This window comes from Panthera onca, chromosome A1 (genome assembly GCF_046562875.1).
Source record: "Panthera onca isolate mPanOnc1 chromosome A1, mPanOnc1 haplotype 2, whole genome shotgun sequence".
In the NCBI taxonomy this organism is placed as follows: Eukaryota; Metazoa; Chordata; class Mammalia; order Carnivora; family Felidae; genus Panthera; species Panthera onca.
In genome coordinates, this window is record NC_138339.1 from 94958642 (window position 1) to 94979177 (window position 20536).

At 36.8% G+C, this 20536-nt stretch overlaps 1 protein-coding gene across 1 annotated transcript in view; it reads right to left on the reverse strand.

Moving 5' to 3' along the window:
- MSH3 (mutS homolog 3) overlaps nt 1-20536 on the reverse strand; it is a 188615-nt gene that overhangs the window by 117770 nt on the left and 50309 nt on the right. Inside the window, exons 9-10 of the mRNA XM_078448459.2 lie at nt 13804-13916; nt 10811-10925 (exon numbers count right to left, since the gene is read on the reverse strand). Of these exons, the coding sequence (XP_078304585.1) occupies nt 10811-10925; nt 13804-13916 (228 nt within the window). The remainder of the gene's footprint in view (nt 1-10810; nt 10926-13803; nt 13917-20536) is intronic.

The window sequence follows — 20536 nt, forward strand, 5'->3', positions numbered from 1 at the left end:
TGCTTAACCAACTGAGCCACCCAGGCGCCCTGAGCTGTGATGATTAACAAGTGTATGCACAATTCCAATTTTGTTCTTAGCAGTCTTTCATGTTAAAAAGTATATTAATCAATGCATTCCTAATACAGTAATTCAATTCCCTTATGTTTCTATCAACAGCACTTACAGATTTTACAGCTTATTCTTTTTTTTTCAATATATGAAATTTATTGTCAAATTGGTTTCCATACAACACCCAGTGCTCATCCCAAAAGGTGCCCTCCTCAATACCCATCACCCACCCTACCCTCCCTCCCACCCCCCATCAACCCTCAGTTTGTTTTCAGTTTTTAAGAGTCTCTTATGCTTTGGCTCTCTCCCACTCTGATCTCTTTTTTTTTTTTTCCTTCCCCTCCCCCATGGGTTTCTGTTAAGTTTCTCAGGACCCACATAAGAGTGAAAACACAGGGTATCTTTCTTTCTCTGTATGGCTTATTTCACTTAGCAGAACACTCTCCAGTTCCATCCACATTGCTACAAAGGGCCATATTTCATTCTTTCTCATTGCCACGTAGTACTCCATTGTGTATATAAACCACAATTTCTTTATCCATTCATCAGTTGATGGACATTTAGGCTCTTTCCATAATTTGGCTATTGTTGAGAGTGCCGCTATAAACACTGGGGTACAAGTGCCCCTATGCATCAGTACTCCAGATTTTACAGCTTATTCTTTTTTTTTAAATTTTTTTTTCAACGTTTTTTATTTATTTTTGGGACAGAGAGAGACATAGCATGAACGGGGGAGGGGCAGAGAGAGAGGGAGACACAGAATCGGAAACAGGCTCCAGGCTCCGAGCCATCAGCCCAGAGCCTGACGCGGGGCTCGAACTCACGGACCGCGAGATCGTGACCTGGCTGAAGTCGGACGCTTAACCGACTGCGCCACCCAGGCGCCCCTTTACAGCTTATTCTTAAAGGCAAGAAAAAATGGCAAGTCACTGAACTATTTGGAGGAAAAGCATGAGTGTTTGCATTATAAACCTACTGTACCTCTCATGGCTGTGATAAGATTTAAATACAACCCAGGTTCCTAAGCCAGTTATGGAAAGAAGGTTCCATCCAGGAGTCTAGAACCTAAAATCAGAGCCTGTGCTCAGAGAGATGCCTTCACTTGTAGATGACTCTCCCAACTAAAGCTCCAGAGCTCTGAAAAGGAAATACCTTACTGCTTATTAGGAATACTGCCTAGTAAGAACTGTCCTTTAGCAGCATGATTTCTCTGACAGGTTTGACATACCTTCTGCGAAAACCTGTTAATGATTTTTAGAAGGAAGAAACTCTAACACTGATTGACAGCAAGTGTGTGTAGCTCTTTCGCTCCTTCTTAGAGCACTTAACTTAATTTGCTTTGTATTACAGCAATTACATGTTCTTCTGCTACCCTCATTAATAGACCTAAGTTCCTTGAAGGCAAGAGTTATTTATGTCATACATTTTGCAGCACCTGCTGAGCCTAGCAGAACACAGATGTTCAACAAATGTCTGCCATTTTCTTATGGGAAAACCAGTTTGGCTTGGTTGGTTGGTTTCCTTTGAATAAAGCTCACAAAGGTCCATAAAACACCCAGGGACAATAATAAAATGTAAAACATTATTTTCAGAAAGAAACAATTAGGCAGTGATTTACTGGGTAGCTGACAGGTGTTCACACACCTCCATGGTCAAAGATCCAGGTTGGAAGAGTTGATAGCCTGAACTTGAGTTAATATCTAGCCAGTTCCCATGTGTTTGGACAGAAGTCATTTCCTTCCCCTGTTCCTGACAAGTTGATTAACTAGAAGTGATTAACACTTGAGTACCTTCATCAAATACAGACTCTACAGGGATGCTCATCTGGTTTGAAAGACTAATCAAGAACCCATAATCCAACAGCCTTTTCTAAAACATCTCAGCTAGCTGTCTTCATCGCCCATGAACACCAGAGCTGTAAGATAAATAAGTGACATTTAAGATCTGTGGACTGTCCAGAAACACTGCTCAGCTAGCTTCACCCTCAACAAGAACTAGTAAACTCAACAGTCCATACCCTGAAGAATGAAGTCTTAGGTTTAGGATTCTGAAAGAATCCCTGTGCCACCAATTAGTTGAGAGTTTTGTCACCTAACTCCAACTAAAAGTGAAATCCTACTCCTACTATGCCTCCAATGAACCTCTGAAGCAAGGCACTGTCAGAACCTTTTAAAAAAAGAAAAAAAAAGAATTTCATGGAGCTCACAGAGGAGTTTACAGGGCTTAAAAAAAATTTTTTTTTAATGTTTACTGATTTATTTTGAGGGAGAGAGACAGTAAGCAGGGGAGGGGCAGAGAGAGTGGGAGAGAGAGAATCCCAAGCAGGCTCCATGCTCAGCATGGAGCCTAACGTGGGGCCCAATCTTCCCGAACCATGAGATCATGACCTGAGGTGAAACCAAGAGTCAGACGCTTAACTGACTGAGCCACCCAGGCGCCAATACAGGACTGCTTTTGTGCCCTATTGCTAAAAAGTATCTATATGCATGAGAGAATTGGGTTTGGACTAACACACAGCCTAGTACAAAGAGCACTGGGGGAGGAGGCTTAGAGTCCTCACCTATATTTTTACTGGATATAATTACTGGATACTCATAATACCAAAATGAACCCAATAAACTGAACAACTAAAGCAACTTAATTTAGCTCACAAAACCAGACCTTTAGAGAAACAGTATATGTTCTTTTATTAATTGGCAGTATTAATGAGTTGTGCATACAGTTTTTTGTTTTGCTTTAGTTTTTTCCCCTTATTGAACAAGTCCCCTAAATTTCAAAGTAGACACAGTGAGAAGCAAGGAGTTTATTTGAAACTCACGTCTGTATTTATTCTAATAAAAGAGATCAACCACTGGGCAATATTAAATTGGAATGATTCCTATGAAACAGTAATTATTAAGCAACATAAAAACCTAATAGGCTTTTGGGTTTCCCATATGTTTGTTTGATAATGTATTTTGGAGGTGGGGCTCTTCTTTCCAAATACAAAAGAAATTTCCTCCTGTCAGTGCCTATTTCCACTAGAATTATATATATTTTTGAACTCAGGGTTTTATCTACCAGCATCCTTAGGAATTCAACATCGATCATCGATATGATCATCGATATGAAATAAACAAGCAATTCTAAATTATTTATCCTTTTGGAAAAAGTCAAATTTTATGTGCTTTGAAATGAACCCCATCAACACTGTCTGGCTAGAATTCATGTTGTGTGAACCTGGATAAAAAGCCAGGTAAGTAACATGGGAAAATACTTCATTAATATTTCAGACAAAAAAAACAAAGGATGCTTCTTTCCCCCTGAAGTTTTATAATGGGAGGAAAATGTCCTTGCTGAAAATCTGCCAGAGTAATTTAAGCTTCTGTGTCACCCCTACCCCAGTTTTTTTAAAAAATGAAAACCAATCTTTCTGATTTAGAGGAAGTTAAAGGTACACATGTTATCTCAAAGCCCAATCCCTTACAAAGATCCTATTCAAATATAATTTGAAACTTGAAACAAACAAAAACAATCAACCCCTACCATTACCTATAAAATGGTGGAATAGTGGAAAATAGTTCTCTATGTATAGTTTTCATAGTTCATACATTCACCATGTGTCTAATCTTTTCATTAACTTATTTATTATAAAACTTCAGTTTTATTGTAGAATCACTTCAAGTTGATTTGTAATTAACAAAATGAGTATCTTTACATTCCTAAAAGATGCCAAGTACATTAGAGAGGAAAATAATAAGAAAGGTATATAAAAGGGCCCAAGTGATTCTTTAGGATAATACACAGGACACTGAATATAGCCATATTCACAGCTATTAATAATAACAGTGAAAGGACACAAAGCAAAATTTAAACAAGTTAAAGACACATAAGACAAAGTCTGGAGGAAACTAAGGGCAAGCTTCCAAAAGTCTTCTCCTGGTGGAGTCATACAGGATGTGTTTAATTTCCCCAGCACTGAGTTATGATGATATGTGTGAAATGGCCACCAGAGAAGCACATTAGAGACTCAGCACCTGGGGTTTACACTGGAAGCTGGTCACATAGGCATCTTTTCCCTTACATGTACCAAAATTCCAGCTCCCAGAAACAAGCAAGTAGTTAGCATAAACCAAGTTCTTTTCACAGTTTAGGGAGAGTAAGCCATTCATATCAGAGAACGCTGGAAAATTTCCCAGATGCCAGTTAAGGGTCAAGCTCGCAAGTAGGTCTTTCCAAGTTGTCTCATCAGGTCTGCTATGTTAACCATTATGTGCACATCTCTCTTTTCAAGTTCTAATTCTCTTCAAGTATATGTGTTATGTTTATTCACTTTAGTGTTCCTTCTAGTTTACTCTTCACTCCTAAATTGATCTTATTCTTTAATACACAGATCATTCTTAAATCCTATCATCTCATTTCAAAGCTTTCCTATTTCTCATTTGTTCTTTCACATCTAGTATCATTTTCTTATCTAGTATCTAGTATCATTGTATTTTGAAGTAGCAGGTTATAGTTTTTATTTCATTTGTGGGCATCTTTCTGGCACACATTCATTTTCTGTAAGGATGCTATGTGGCTCTTTATTCTGTTTCTTCTTATAAACATTTTGTTTAAGATTTGAATTCGGTTCTTTTTCTATTTTTAATTTTTAAGTTGGTTGTCTTTTTAATGTTTGTTTATTTTTGAGAGAGTCCAAGCACGAGTGGGGGAGGGACAGAGAGAGAGGGAGACACAGAATCTGAAGCAGGCTCCAGGCTCTCAGCTGTCAGTGCAGAGCCCAACAAGGGGTTCGAACTCATGAACTGTGAGATCATGACCTGAGCCGAAATCGGACACTTAACTGATTGAGGCACCCAGCACGCCACTATTTTTATTTTTTAAGTGAAATCATTTTTCTGGAAGTTTTAGAACAGAGGAATCGTTTAGGATAGCTGTGCAATTTCACACATCTCCCTCTTCTGTCGTTAATGTGTGATGTTCAATAATGGCACTTGACTTTTGCTTTCATTCAAAAAGATTAAATGCGTGAGAATTATCCTTTAACTTTAAACAATTAAAAAACTGGACAATTTTATAGTTTTAAAAGACTGTTTTCAGCTATTAGACATCAGACAGCACAGAACCGTGATCCCAGAGACGAGAAAAACAAATGAGGTAAACATTATGAGTGACTTTTTGCAGAGAACAAGAGAACTAGAATTTGTAAGACAGAAAGCCAGAGATGATAGAGATGCACACAGAAAGAGCTCCTAAGATCTGCAAAAGGGTCCGCTCAGGTCTCTGCCCAAGTACTCATCCTTAAATGTGTGGGGGGACCTCCATGAGGTCAAGGAAAGAACCACAAGAAAACACTAGGTCAAACATTGACCAGGGTTTACACAGGGCTTACAATAGTTTGCTCTCTGACCAACTAGGGTGGAAATACCTCAAAATACCTGAGGCACTGGGTGGAAGCCTCAGAAGAGTACTGCTTTAGGAGTGGGAATAAAATAGACACAGACAAGGATTTCCCAATTTTGGTACTAATAACATTAAATATATATGTGTATATGTGTTACACTGAGATATAATTCACATACCACACCATTTATTTGGAGTATGCAATTCAATGGTTTTTAAGTATATTAACAGTTAGATTGCGCAACCATCATCATTATGTAATTTCATAATGCATTTGTTAAATGCATTAAGTATTTTATTCTTTTTTTATGCTATTATAAATGAAATTATTTCATTTTTAGATTCTTCATTGCAATTATACAGGTATACAGTTATACAGGTATACAGTTAATTTTGGTATATTGATCTCATATCCTGCAACCTCATGAACTCATTTTATACGCTTTAATATTTTTTGTGGATTCTTTAGGATTTCTATACAGAATTTCATGTTAACTGCAATAGCAGACAGTTTTACTTCTTCCTGTACAATTTGGATGCCTTTTATTTCATTTTCTTGTCTAATTGCCATGGCTACACTTTCTAGGACAATACTCAATAAAAGTGAGAAAACACTGCCTCTTCCTATTCCTGTTCTTGGGGCGGGGTGGGGGTTAGCATTCATTCTTTCTCCCATTAAGTATGATATGAGGTTCTGAGCTTTTCATTCACCTTGAGGAAGTTCCTTTCTAGTTCTAGTTTGTTGGATGTTTCTATTCATGAAGGGGAGTTTTAATTGTCTGTTGAGATGATCCTGTACTTTTTATCTCTTATTATACTGACACGGTACAGAACGTTAATTTTCCATTTGTTAGACCAAACCTGTGGTCCTAGAATAAATCCCATAGTCATGATGTATAATCCTTTATTTTGCTGGATTCCATTTGCTTGTATTTTTTTGAAGATTTTCATGTCCATATTCATGTTGGTCTATAGTTTCTTCTTTTATGGTATCTTTATCTGGTTTTTGGACTAGTGAATTTAGGGCTAAATAAGTATTTTCTACAGAGAATATCCTGTCCATTTTAGGATATTCAGCCACATCTCTGGCCTCTACCCATTAAAGGTCATTAAAATAATTGTAAAATTCATTTTCACTAGTAAAAGTAAACACTCTACATTACCATTCTGTTATAAGAAGTTTTCTAAGAAAAAGCTGTTACAGTTCACCTGGGGTGGATTTTCTCATTCTTTCCTAAATTTCCAAAAACCATGTGAAGTTCTGACCATACCAATATTAATAAAAGTCATCTGAAAAGACAAAAGCACTCATTTCCAACATTAACAAAATGCCAATTCCTTTACAATTTCATCAATTTGGGAATCCAACATGGGAGTCTGTCATAATGACTAATATCCCTTATATTCTATTTATTCTATTATACTATTTTGCTCTGGACAAAGCTATTTAAACTCTCAAAACAAACTGGAACCTCAAGAAAAATTTTTTTTAATCTTTTTAATGTTTCTTTATTTTTGAGAGAGAGAGACACAGTGTGAGTTGGGGAGGGGTGGAGAGAGAGGGAGACACAGAATCCGAAGCAGGCTCTGCTCTTTAAGCTGTCAACACAGAGCCCAATGTGGGCTCAAACTCACAAACCGCAACATCATGACCTAAGCCGAAGCCGGACACCCAACCGACTGAGCCACCCAGCCACCCTGGGAACCTCCAAATTTAACCTATCTAATAAAACCTCACTTAATCCAATTTTAAGAATACCTAAAATGACATATTTTCTCTAATATCCTAAATTTCTATTGTAAAGGCACAAAACAAATGCATATCAAGATTTTTATGAAATATGCCAGTTTTTATGAAAGCATTTGCAATACAAGGAAAATAAAAACTTCCCCATTAACACAGCACTTGAAGTAAATATAATAGTATCTTATGCTGCTGAACTGTTTTTTAAATTTTTTGTAAATGTTTATTTAATTTTGAAAGAGAATGAGAGTGTGAGTGAGGGAGGGACAGAAAGAGGTAGACACAGAATCCGAAGCAGGCTCCAGGTTCTGAGCTGTCAGCACAGAGCCCAACCCGGGTCTCGAACCCATGAACTGTGGGATCATGACCTGACCTGGGATCGGACGCTTAACTGACTGAGCCACCCAGGCGTCCCCCATTATGCTGCTGAACTTTTAAAGTAATATAACTGAATTCTCAATACACAAGAACATTCATGTTTTCCAAAGTAATTACCTTGAGAGGTTACATTCTTTTTCCAAAATGTAAGTGTGGAATCACTCTTCTGTAATTATCTTCAAAGTTCAATCACATGCCATCTATGTAACATCATCATTCATATTTCACATTTAAGCAAAACAATAGTACCAGTTTGCCAATGACATTTTGGCAATTTCCAATCAAAACCACACTCACAGGATGAGTTCCTTCCTTCTTTCTTTTTCTTCCATTAATCCTGTATTTACTGATTGCCTGGTTGGTGCTGGGCATATTCTGAGTGATAGAAATTTATACCATATGAGGGCTTAACATTGTGGATCTCCATTTTTCTTGTTTTTGGCTCTATGGCATTGAGAGGAGGGGATCACCCAACTACCAGATTAGACACATACTAAGTCATCAGCAGATTCAGTTTCCTGACCAAGGCCCAACACCACCACCAAATACAAAATGAGAAGAATTCAGCTTCATGTAATTTATCAAGTTAGATGATTTAAAAATAAACTAATTTAACTTCAATATAACTAAACACGTTTTACTATTTAGTATTATTCTTACTTTGACTTAAAACTAAAGAGGACACAATAATGTTTTTAGACCCAAATATATCTACTTCTAAATACATCAAAGCCTGACTTAATTTAATTTAATTTAATTTAATTTAATTTTAAAAAGGCACAGAGGGGTGCCCGGGTGGCTCAGTTGGTTAAGCGTCCGACTCCAGCTCAGGTCATGATCCCATGGTTCGTGGGTTTGAGCCCCGGGTCCGGCTCTGTGCTGACAGCACAGAGCCTGGAGCCCGCTTCAGATTCTGTGTCTCCCCCTCTTGCCCTTCCCTTGCTCATGATCTGTCTCTCTCTGTCTCAAAAATAAATAAAAACATTAAAAAAATTTTTTTTTATAAATAAATAAATAGAAAGGCAGGGAGGTGGTGGCTGGGTGGCTCAGTCGGTTTAGCGTCCCACTTTGGCTCAGGTCATGATCTCACGGTTCTTGAGTTCGAGCCCTGAGTTGGACTCTGTGCTGACAGCCGAGAGCCTGGAGCCTGCTTCAGATTCTGTGTCTCCCTCTCTCTCTGCCCCTCCCTTGTTCATGCTCTGTCTCTCTCTCTCTCTCTCAAAAATAAATAATAAACATTAAAAAAAATTGTTTTTAAAGTCAGTTTCTTTATTCTAAAATTAATACTTCATTGCTTGGTGATATAGGAATAGAAACAAGTCTAAATGGGCAAGTTATCAGTCACTAATTCTACCTCATTTAGAGGGGCTCTCTATCTTGAGGAAGTCAAACGGTAGGTAGTTTGCCATCTTTTCATTACAGGGATCCAGCACAGTCAACCGTATGGATCAATCTCTGCCATAATCCTATCACTGGAGCTTAATGTGGAACCCAATGAGGTGTTAATACCAGGCTCATACTCTTTAACAAAACAGTTCAGCCATAGTAAAAGATATACAGATTAATAATACAGTACTCAGGTTAAAAAATAAAACACCAATTAGAACTCCCCTGTGCCATTTCCCCCACCAACCTTTATTGCTTCCCCTCCTTCCCCAATAGAAGAAGAAATCACTCTTCTGAATTTGTTGTTCATCACTTCCATGTATGTCTTTGTACCTTCCCTATATACCTGTGTATACTTTTTAATTTTTTTTTTTTTTGAGAGAATATGAGTGCGTGCACAAGCAGAGGAGGAGCAGAGAGACATGGAGAGAGAGAATCCCAAGCAGGAAGCCTGATGTGCAGCTCGATCTCACAAATGGTGAGATCGTGATCTGAGCCGAAATCAAGTCAGATGCTTAACCGACTGAGCCACGCAGGCACCCCCATACACATGCATGTATTCTTAACTAATATTCCTAAGCACTACTTCAGTTCTGACTTTTTTTACATGTTTCTAACTTCATATAATAGTATGTACTATATGTCCTTCAGCAATTTGATTTTTGGCTCAATATAATGGTAACACAATTTTTTGAATACTGGTATGTGTAACTCCAGTCCATTTATTTTCATTGCTGTGTAACACCACACTGCATGAATATAACATAATAAATCCACTCTCCTGTTGATGGACATTTAGACTGATTTTAAAAAGGACAAAACGCTTTCAGAGAAATGATATTCTGTTCTATCCTAAATACTACATAGAACACACACCAAAAAAGACATTACAAAAAGATTCCCAAGGGACATGCCTTTCTCCCATCCTCCCCAACAACCAAATCAGGACGACCTCTTTGTACCCCACTTCATACTCGGCCATTTTATTGAGGTAGCTCCTATTTCCCCACCCACCTCTGCAGAACAGGAAGAAGCTTACTTATCAAGGTCAAAATGATAAAGGGTAATTCTTCACAAAGCCAAAAACAAGGGGCTGCTGAAAGTGAAATACAGAAAGGCAAGAAAATGATCCCACTACCTTTTTTTATTCCACTGGTTTTTAGACTATTATCTTCCTAGCATGTCAACTGCCAGTTTTTAAATCTCTGAACTCTACAAAGTTAATCACTCTTTTAAAAAGCTATGTTAGTATCTATCCTCTTTATCTCCAACTTTATGATCTATGGAGAACTGAAACTAAGAATAAGAAAGGCAGTGAAGTTTTATGAATGTTTTTTAATACCACTTCTTAATTGTACTTAATACTACTTACCAATTAACTGTGCTTTAGAATTCAGTATATTAAAAAGCTACATGAATACAAATTGACAAAATTCTTATGGATATTTTTATATTAATTAATATGTTTCACCAATAGTACCCATATAGGTCATCCTTGCCCCTAAACAGAATATTCTATCAATAGTAGCTGAACTTCTCTGAGTACCATACTTACCAAATTCAATTTAAGAAATACTTTTATACACTGAAATACGGAGAGACTGAATCACACTCTAAAGCTGGACGTATTATGGTTTAATGACGACATACAGTAGAAAACAGACGATGACTTTTTGTCAGTCAATAATCAAAGAAAAGTCAATAATGTAAAACTTCCCAGATGCTCTTACTTCCAAATGAATGCACATGAACTTCAAGCCAAAAGAATTTTAAAAAGGAATTTTTCTTAAAGAAAATGTTTTTAATAAAACTCTACCCCCTTTGTTTTTTTGTTTTGTTTTGTTTTGTTTTGTTTTAAAAATTACTTACTTGGGTTTGGAAAGCACCTTTTCCAAGTTAAATTCTTTGAGGTATCTTATTATAGCAGCCAAAGAGCAAATCACAGTCTTCTCCAAGTTAATGATGCCAGAAAAACTTTGAGAACCTAAAAAAAAAACAGAATATAGACTTTCATTAAAATTATTGTTCACCATTGTTAGAAATAAACTTTAAGTTAAGTGAAATTCAGCTTATGGTTATTGAAATGATAATTTACACAATACTTCCTAAAACTGCCCTTTGGAAAAATGTTAGAAGATTACAAATACCTAGGTCATGGAAAAACAGGCATTTTGATAGTGAAATAAGCCTTTTCTGGAGAGCAACTGAGCAATTGAGCAACTTTTTCAAAATATTAAAATGCCCATCCCCTTTGACCCAGAAATACTCTAAAATGCATGTCAGAGATGTATTTACAAGGAAGTGAGCTGAAAAATCTTTTGTAATAGTGAAATCTAGAGACAACTTAACTGAACATCAATAAGGTAATAGTTAAATAAATTTTGATAAGTCCAGATTATTATGCATCTACCAATAAGAGTGACTTACAACTATCTATAAAGGCACAGAAAACTATCCATAATATATTGCTGAGTGAAGGGGGGAAAAGTTGTACAATTATTCTCATCTCTCAGCAGGAATACTGCTTACCATCTGGTCTCCCAGCTTCATCCCTGTGCCTTACAGGGTATTATTCTCAACAGAGCAGCCAAAAGAATCCTTTTTAAAATGTGCAGCAGACCATTAGACTCCTTTGCTTATAAAAATCCTCCAACATGAGAGAAGCAGCTCAACCCCTTACAGAGGTGTGGAGGTGAGTAACTCCCCACAACTTGCCTTCCACCTCCTTTATTCTCTTCCTTAGTTACTCTGTTCTAGCACCCAGGCTCCGTCTTATTCCTTAAACATAACGGGTACCTGAGATATGCTGTACTTACTGTTGTCTCTGCCTGAAACACTGTTCCTTCACATGTCCATATGGCTTTACCCCTAAACTCCTTCAATCTTTGCTCAAATCTTTGTTCAAGTGCCATTTTCTCAGTGAGGCCTTACTTCATCACCCTATTCAAGTTCACCCTCCTCCATGCGTTATTTTCTTTGTTAATAACTTACCACCTTCAAACACACTAACTTAATTTATTGTGTGTATCCGCCCTTAGAATGTGAACTCCAGAAGGGCAGGAATTTTTGTCTGTTTTATTCCTTATTGTATGTGTGATGCTTCACAAAATAGGCCATCAATAAAAATTAGTTAAAAGAATAAATCCAGGTTAGATTAAATATACAGAATTATGCACATATAGTTATATGTGTAGATTTGTACATAGAAAAATTCTTAAAGATTTGAGGGGAGGGACTTTTACTTTTTTGTTTATGCACGACTATGTTTGGACTTTTTTTGCAATAGCCATTTGCTACTTTCAGAAATAAAAAACATTACAAAATATCCTCTACAAATCAGTAATACCAAATACATTAATTCCAATTGTGGCTTTTTATAAAACCAAGGTATAAATAAAGAGTTAGCGAAACTCTTCCACCTTCTGAGAATTTCATCTTTTAACTTTCTATCTCTAGTCCCCAGGATATCTGATAAATTAGATGACGTGCCAGTGAGTTCTGAGGTAACACTGCATGTGGTTAAGAATGACCTAGGGGCGCCTGGGTGGCTCAGTCGGTTAGGTGGCCGACTTCAGCTCAGGTCACGATCTTGCGGTCCGTGAGTTCGAGCCCCGCGTCGGGCTCTGGGCTGATGGCTCAGAGCCTGGAGCCTGCTTCCGATTCTGTGTCTCCCTCTCTCTCTGCCCCTCCCCCGTTCATGCTGTGTCTCTGTCTCAAAAATAAATAAAACGTTAAAAAAAAAAAAAAATTAAAAAAAAAAAAAAAAAAAGAAAGTTAAGAATGGCCTGAAACCAGTAAATGGCACCTGGACTAAGAAGAATTACTGATTCTACAATTTGGGTCTTCTCTGAGTATACTGACTCTGAAGTTGGCACTGTATGAGGCTTCTAAACCTGGGCAGATCCTGATGAGTGTCTCCTGCCTCTGCAGCTGAGCTGTCACTCGGAGGGATAGGCCAGTAGCACGACTTCAGCCCTCAGTGACCCTATGCACAGCTATAAACCCTGTGCGGGGCTATTCCCACTAAGAGGAGCAAGTGCCCTATTAGCAAGCTGGGTTTCCTCTCCCCTACCCTTCCAAGTGAATCTGATGCCAAAAGTGGCTTATGGTAGGCCTGGGACTTAGTCCTGTCTTTACTTGAGCATAAGACAACAATCCCTTGTGATAATACAGACTGTGTCAGAAGTGGGTTACCCTCACAGACACTCAATTCAATCTGGCACCAAGAGATTAAAGGAGATGGGCAGAGAAATGCTAACAAGACACTGGTGCCTGTAGGAGGGCCAAGGGGAGACTGGTCTATCTATGGTCTAATGGTAACAGTCCTATAACATGTGATAGGATATAAAAATGAAACTTAACAGAAGTTGGACTAGCAGAAAGGAGAGGTACAGACCAAATCAAGCAATGATACCTGGCGAGGACAGGTGAATTAAACAAATAATGGTTACTTAACATATTAAGACCCTGTCATTAATGTTCTGGTATTTAAATTCTGGCAATCAGTCTAACAAAACACTGGCCTTTATCAGGAGATTTAACCAAATACTCTGCAAAACTGCAAGGAAAATAACGGGCTATTTTTTAAGAGAAGCAAAAAGGAAGAGTGATCAGTAATACCTTACACTCCAATGAATCTGTCAAAAACATGAAGTTACTAAACAGTCATAACTACAAAGGAAGAAGCTGCAGGGGGTGTTTTGATGAGTGCAAGAACAGTGAACACCTGCCTCTACTCTTGCCAGTTATTTAGCGGTAACTGCCTAGTTTTCATTAAGTTGAAAATCAAACTCGCACCTTTATCCAAATCTCAACTCAGTTGTATTTGAGGACATTAAGGCTAACACATATACAATATTTACCTTGGATGTCAACTACATCTTTTGCATAAAACTCTGTAACTGCCTGGAAAGCATGGCTGTATTCAAAATACACGTTATCCATCCTTTCTACTCGAATTCTGTCATCCCGCACACTGAAAGAAAAAAATGAAAACCTCAAAGATAATTATTCATAATTGGAACTATCTGTATTTAGGCCTTGGCCTGACCAAAAAAAGAAATTCATTCTTTATTCCTTCGTAAGTTGAAAAAAAGAGAAAGATCTAAAGTTTCCCTGTTAAAAGGTCTCATTTCATAAAATATAATTACCACTTTTACCACTGGTATTTTATATCAAGTAGTACACTGGGATTATCAAGAACCCATTGAATTTGAGGTCAATTACTTTAATAAATACAAAAGGGAGAAAAATGGAAAAGCATCATTTTAATTTAATTGCACCATTTGTTTAAATACTCTACCAATTAAATACATCATCAAGTAATTCTTTCTCTGAAATGGCATCTTTGTCTGGTTGGCTTTTTGCTAAGTCTGTTTCTACCACACTCACCATTCAAACACAGTAAATTCTCCCTAGGTCAACTCTGTCTTCATTTAAAGTGCTTCTATAGTCTCTGTAAAATTCTGTGCACGCATGCGTGTCTAAGATTATGTGAGTACATAAAACCATATCATCCATGCTGACTAGTACATTTTCTTTCTCATCTTCTGTGGCACAGAGCTCCCCATTCCCCCCCTCCTCCCCTCCTTCCCTTGTCACCTCACTACCAACCAATGTTAACAGCCTAGAGTGAAACTTAATTTTATTTCATGTTCATATGCTCAAACACAAGCATATATCATATACATTCATACTCAAACGTGTCCTTGTTTTATAAAAATGGGATGACTTCACACTAGCTCTGTGTATTATTTCATAAGCAGTAACTCTTGGAAATTTCTCCACATAAAGTGACCTAGCAACAGCTAATTGTTTGTAATGCCTGAAAAATACTTCATAGTATGTAAAAGTCATAACTTATTCACCGATTTCTTTTATTATTGGATATTCACTTGATGTTAACATTTGTCACATGTTGCTTTAGAACATTTTATCTAAAATGGTGCAGCCACTCTGGAAAACAGTGTGGAGGTTCCTCAAAAAATTAAAAGTAGATCTATCCTATGACCCAGCAATAGCACTGCTAAAAACTTACCCAAGAGATACAGGAGTGCTAATGCATAGGGGCATTTGTACCCCAATGTTTATAGCAGCACTTTCAACAATAGCCAAATGATGGAAAGAGCCTAAATGTCCAACAACTGATGAATGGATAAAGAAGATGTGGTTTATATATACAATGGAATACTACTTGGCAATGAGAAAGAATGAAATATGGCTCTTTGCAGCAATGTGGATGGAACTGGAGAGTGTTATGCTAAGTGAAATAAGTCAGGCAGAGAGAGACAGATACCATTATGTTTTCACTCATATGTGGATCCTCGAAAACTCAACAGAAGACCAGGGAGGAGGGGAAGGGGGGGAAGGGGGAAAAAGAAAGTTACAGAGAGGGAAGGAGGCAAACCATAGGAGACTCTTAAATACTGAGAACTGAGGGTTGATGGGGGGTGGGGAAGAGGGGAAAATGGGTGACAGGCATTGAGAAAGGCACCTGTTGGGATGGCGTTGTATGAAGACCAATTTGACAATAAATTAAATATTAAAAAATAAATAAAATAAAATAGGAAATAAAACAGAAAAAAAACAAAAAATAAAAAATAAAAATAATAAAATAAAAATAAAAATTTAAGTAATAAAAAAATGTAAATTCACATTGATGGGTATGTCAAAGGGGCACCAGGGAGTCAATTGAAAGAACTACCAATGGCCAAAGCTGAAATATTTGAGCAGCTTAATAAATAATGTACTATAAGATTTTAGCCCAAAGTATAAAATAAATATTCCATGAGCACAATAAATAAATAAATAAATAAATAAATAAATAAATAAATAAAACAAACACCCATTTTGACTTTAAAAAAAATAAAACACTACGTTAAATAAATAAGCAAACAAACAGCACACACTCCTCCTCAGTCACATTCATCTCACTACCATCTGAAAAAGTAAACACTATCTTTAATTTGGTGTATATTAGTACCACATAGGTTTTTAGACTTTGCAATATACCTTAGCATTTTTATACAATATGTTGTTTTATTTCATGTGGTAAATTTTACTTAAGTGGTACTTTATTTCACCTATCCTTCTATAAATTGCTTTTACATTCAGCATTAGAAAATTTATACATGAAGCCAGATAAACCTCTCTTAATTTTTAACTACTTCTAAGTATTCCATTATTTCTTATATTTTCTAGTGAATTTTTAAGGTTTGCTTTTCAAATTAAGTTCACCTGAATTTATTTGGGGGGATGGTATAAAGTTAGAAATACAGTTTGATCTTCCATATGATCATTCATTAATGTTCAAAGCACTGTTTATAAAACATTGTGTCTTTTTCTACCACTTCATAATGTTGCATCCAATAAATATCATATTTCTATATACGTGTGACCCTGTTACTGGCTTCTCTATCCTGTTCCACCATTCTTTTAATATATCTCTGTATCAGGACCACAGTACCTTTATTTCCATGGCGTGGTATCAGTATCTGTGGCACTGCCCCTAGACCTTGCTTTTCAAGATTGCCTTGACTACTCATAGGCCTCTGATTTTCTTTATAAATTTCAGGTTCATCTTGCCAAGTTCACAAAAACCTTACTAGGATTTTGAATGGATACACAATGAATTAATTTAGAAGTATCTTAACAAATCGAGATATCCCACTGTTAAAGACAGTACAATTTCTCTATCTCTTTTATACATAACAATAATGTTATGTAATTTTCTCCATGTTTTATAATCTTTGGTTGTGCTCCTAGGTATGTACAGATTAATACTACTGTGAAGGGAAACATACTTACTAGAGAGCTATGATGGTATACAGAACCTATCAATTTTTGTACATAGTAACTACTGAATACTCCAATTTATTTTCTTGTATTGTCTATGTATGCATCAATATCACCTGGAAAAAAAACGTTTTTTTTTTTAATCTCTCCCTTATAATTTCTAATCTTCTTTTCTTTTTCCTATCGCATTACACTACTGGCTAAGACCTTCAGGCTGTGTTGAACAAAGGTAATGCTAACACGCATCCTTTGTCTTCTTGCTGACAATAATAGGAATCCTTCTAAAGTTTCACTCTTAAGTACAATACTTGCTACAAGTTTTTGAATAAATGACTTATTGGCTTAAGATTTGGTAAGTTTCCCAGTTTTGGGAAAAAATGTTTCATCATAAAGGATTATTGAGTCTTAACCTAATGCTCTTCCTACATGTGTTAAAATAATCACATGGCTTATCTCACTTAATTTCTTAATATATTATTCATATTTTCTAATGCTGAATAATCCTTGTCATGATGTTCTGTGCTACTTAAGTAAAGTTATAAACCTGATTTCTTACTGGGTTTTTTTTCCCCCAGAAAATCTGTGCCAGCATACCTAGCTCCAAAAGCTTTTTCTGTTCTGCCTACTACAAGACTAGGCAAGCATAAGCTGATCCAGGAAGAAATCTAAGAGGGAGGATTTTCTCCCATCTGTGGTGCTGAAGAAGGATATTTTTCACCTTAATCCACTGGATAGAGAGTATCAGACTAACTTTAACAAATCTCTTATCAATTTTTATCTTCCTGTAGACTCCCTTAATACCTGGATTTTTAGAAGCCTGTAGTAAAGGTATTATTTAGGAACTCAAAAAACAGTGAATGACCTTACATGAGCTCCACAGTGATTTTGTACAAATTCCTAGAATGAACGCAAGAGGCAGCTGGTTACTCAATTACTGTTCTAATTAACGTTTTGTTTGATAAGCAGATAAGGATTTAGAAACCCATTAAATTTGATAAAAATGGACTTGTTAGTTATCCTTAAGGCTTTCATGGAAGTATTACAAGAGTGTTAAATTCATCATTCTGCAATCTGTATATTGAACATCTTCATGCAAACATTTTTCCACAAACTGGTTGGAGTTATAAAATCTGTTTTGTCAGATTTCTTAATTGAAGAAAGTTATGGTAAATTTAAATCACTATCTTTAAAACAAATGTCTACTTTAAACACTGTGTACATAATGAGTAATATCCAACCAGAATTTTGCCAAACTAGATTTTAGTAAAACTTCTACATTAAGCAGAGAACTCTTGATCTGGATGTCCTCAAACTACAGTCTGTGGAATACCTGCATGAGAATCACCTGCAACACACATTAAAGGCACAGATCCCATACTCCAAATGTGTTGGATCTGAATTCAGCAGGAAGTTAGGGGAGAAGGGGTATTTTCATTTTCAACAGAGTTTTCAGGATGATTCACAGGCAATCTGCAGACTGGAAACAGTCATCTACATGAGCCACACTGGCAGTCACTGCAAGACTAGAACACAAAGAGGAAGTGTAAATCTTTTCCAACAACAGTCTAGGTTTCAGCTGCTCTTTTACAGGTGGGTAGTAAGTATCCTTCCACCAAAAAAATTTTAAAGAAATAAACTATGGTCATGTAACTGACCTGAGTCTAAAAAATTATAAAGACACTCTCCCTTTCCCATCCTTTACAGAGGCTGTTTGTGGCCAGGGCATAAGCCTCCTGAATGGAAAGGAAACTAAACAGAGGCTGTGCTCCTCCCTGGGCCCAGGGTGGTGACTCCCCTTCTATGCTGGATCGGAGGACTATGGTCAAAATAGCAGTCTCAGTCATTACATGGGGTATGCCAAGCTGGACTGTTTTAAATTAAGATTTCTAATTAAAAAAAAATCCTTTTCATATGCAACATGCCTCTCTGTTGCCAAATGTATTGTTTTTGAAAAATTAAATGGTGATAAAACTCTCAATGAGTGTGGAACCCACACTAAAAAAAAAAAAAAAAAAAAAAAAAAAAAGTAACTTCAGATCCAATAATATCTTTTAATGTCAACTTGAACATAAAACTGATGACTCTCTGGTGTTGAATAATAGACCACCTACAAAGATCTTGATCTAATGTTCAACTGTGACCAAACAAATGTCAGCTTACCAATTTTATGATCTATGCTAACTTTAGAAACTATAATTTTTATAGACAAAAAGAGCCTTGTTAAAGGCTGACAATCTGCTATAGGAAAACTCACAAAGCCTCTACTGACAGTATTCTTACTGATAATAAAAATACTGATGGAGTTCCAAGCATCCTGGCTGAATGATTAATTCTCTCTTCTGAGGATAGCATGTAACACAGATCCAGAATGAATAAAACAGACCATGTAACAGAGTTACGATGTCTCTGTATGAGAATTAGTATGAAATTCATTAGTCTTATCACCATTTATAGTAGGGAACTACAGGAAGGCTAAGGGCATTATGTGAAATTAAAATTATAAAGACAACCACAAATATCAGAATCATCCCACAAAAACAAGGACAATAGGCCACATGGTGAAAGTCTTTAAAATACACAAAAAAAGAATAAAAACCTAATATCAAATATATCTGCCAAAACAACAAATGTAAATAGGATGAACTCACTTATTAAAATAGAAGTGATCTCAGATTGGATTACAAAGGGGAAAAAAAATTCTGCTATAATCAGGAGTAAAACTTACAAGAAAGTAATTCAGAAAGGTTAAAAACAAAGGGATCACTGGAAAAAACTTGCCTAGATGAATAGACTAGTCAAACGCAAATTAAAAAGAAAAGATGGGACAAGGTTTTATTATCAGGCAAGACAGAATTCAGGGCAAAAAGCACTAAATAAGACAAAGACAGGTGCTCCATACTGACAAAAAGGAGATGAAAGAAAGACTTTTCACCCCATTATCTTTCAAATTCTTTTAGATTTTTGAGCCACTAGAATATACTACCTCTTCAAAAAATAAAACTGTTGATTAGAAAAGCGAAAGAAGAGGAAAGAATGGATTACAGAATTTATACAGAAACTCCCAGGAGATGTTCATCCACTTCCCTGGACTTGAACCCTGGAGTCTGAGTCCAGGGACAGAGTCGCTGGAGCCATCCTGCCACCTTGTGGAACATGAGAGGAAGGTGAACACAAGGAGGTGAGACAAAGGAGAAGAGCTCCTAAATGCAGCCAGGCCTGATTCCAGCCTACTTTCAAGCTTTTCACTTATACGTGCTGATATGTTCACATTCAACTTTAAAAATTTTTGGTAAGAACTCACTACAAAATAAGAGATTTCAAACTGAGAAACGGAATCTTTTGCTACTCAGAGAAGGAAGTAGACACTATAACACAGCTTCTAAGAAAGTTGGCAAGTTCTACCCAAGTCCACATGGCCAACAGTGAACTGAGGCAAGGAAGACCTAAAGTTTGATTTTAGCTGGTTAAGTCTGCTTTAGATCAAACCAACAGGCAGGCAGAGTACCTGGAGATTCTGGAGACTAGAAGGACCCTCCTCCCAGCCTTCCTCACCAAGCGGAGGAGATAGAATCTTAGCCAAGGTGCCATTGGGGACTAAAAACTAAAAGCAGATTTAGATCCTCTGCTGGATTAGAGAGTGGAAGTAAACACACCAGGCCCATCCACAAAGGACAGGCCTGATGGGGAATAGAAGGGAGGACTGAGAAGTTCCTCACTCACTATGCAAGCTCCATGAGGCCTCAGGACAGAGGGCCAAACCCCAGGAACTATTCAAGGCCAGCATGCAGGGCTGCTGTGATC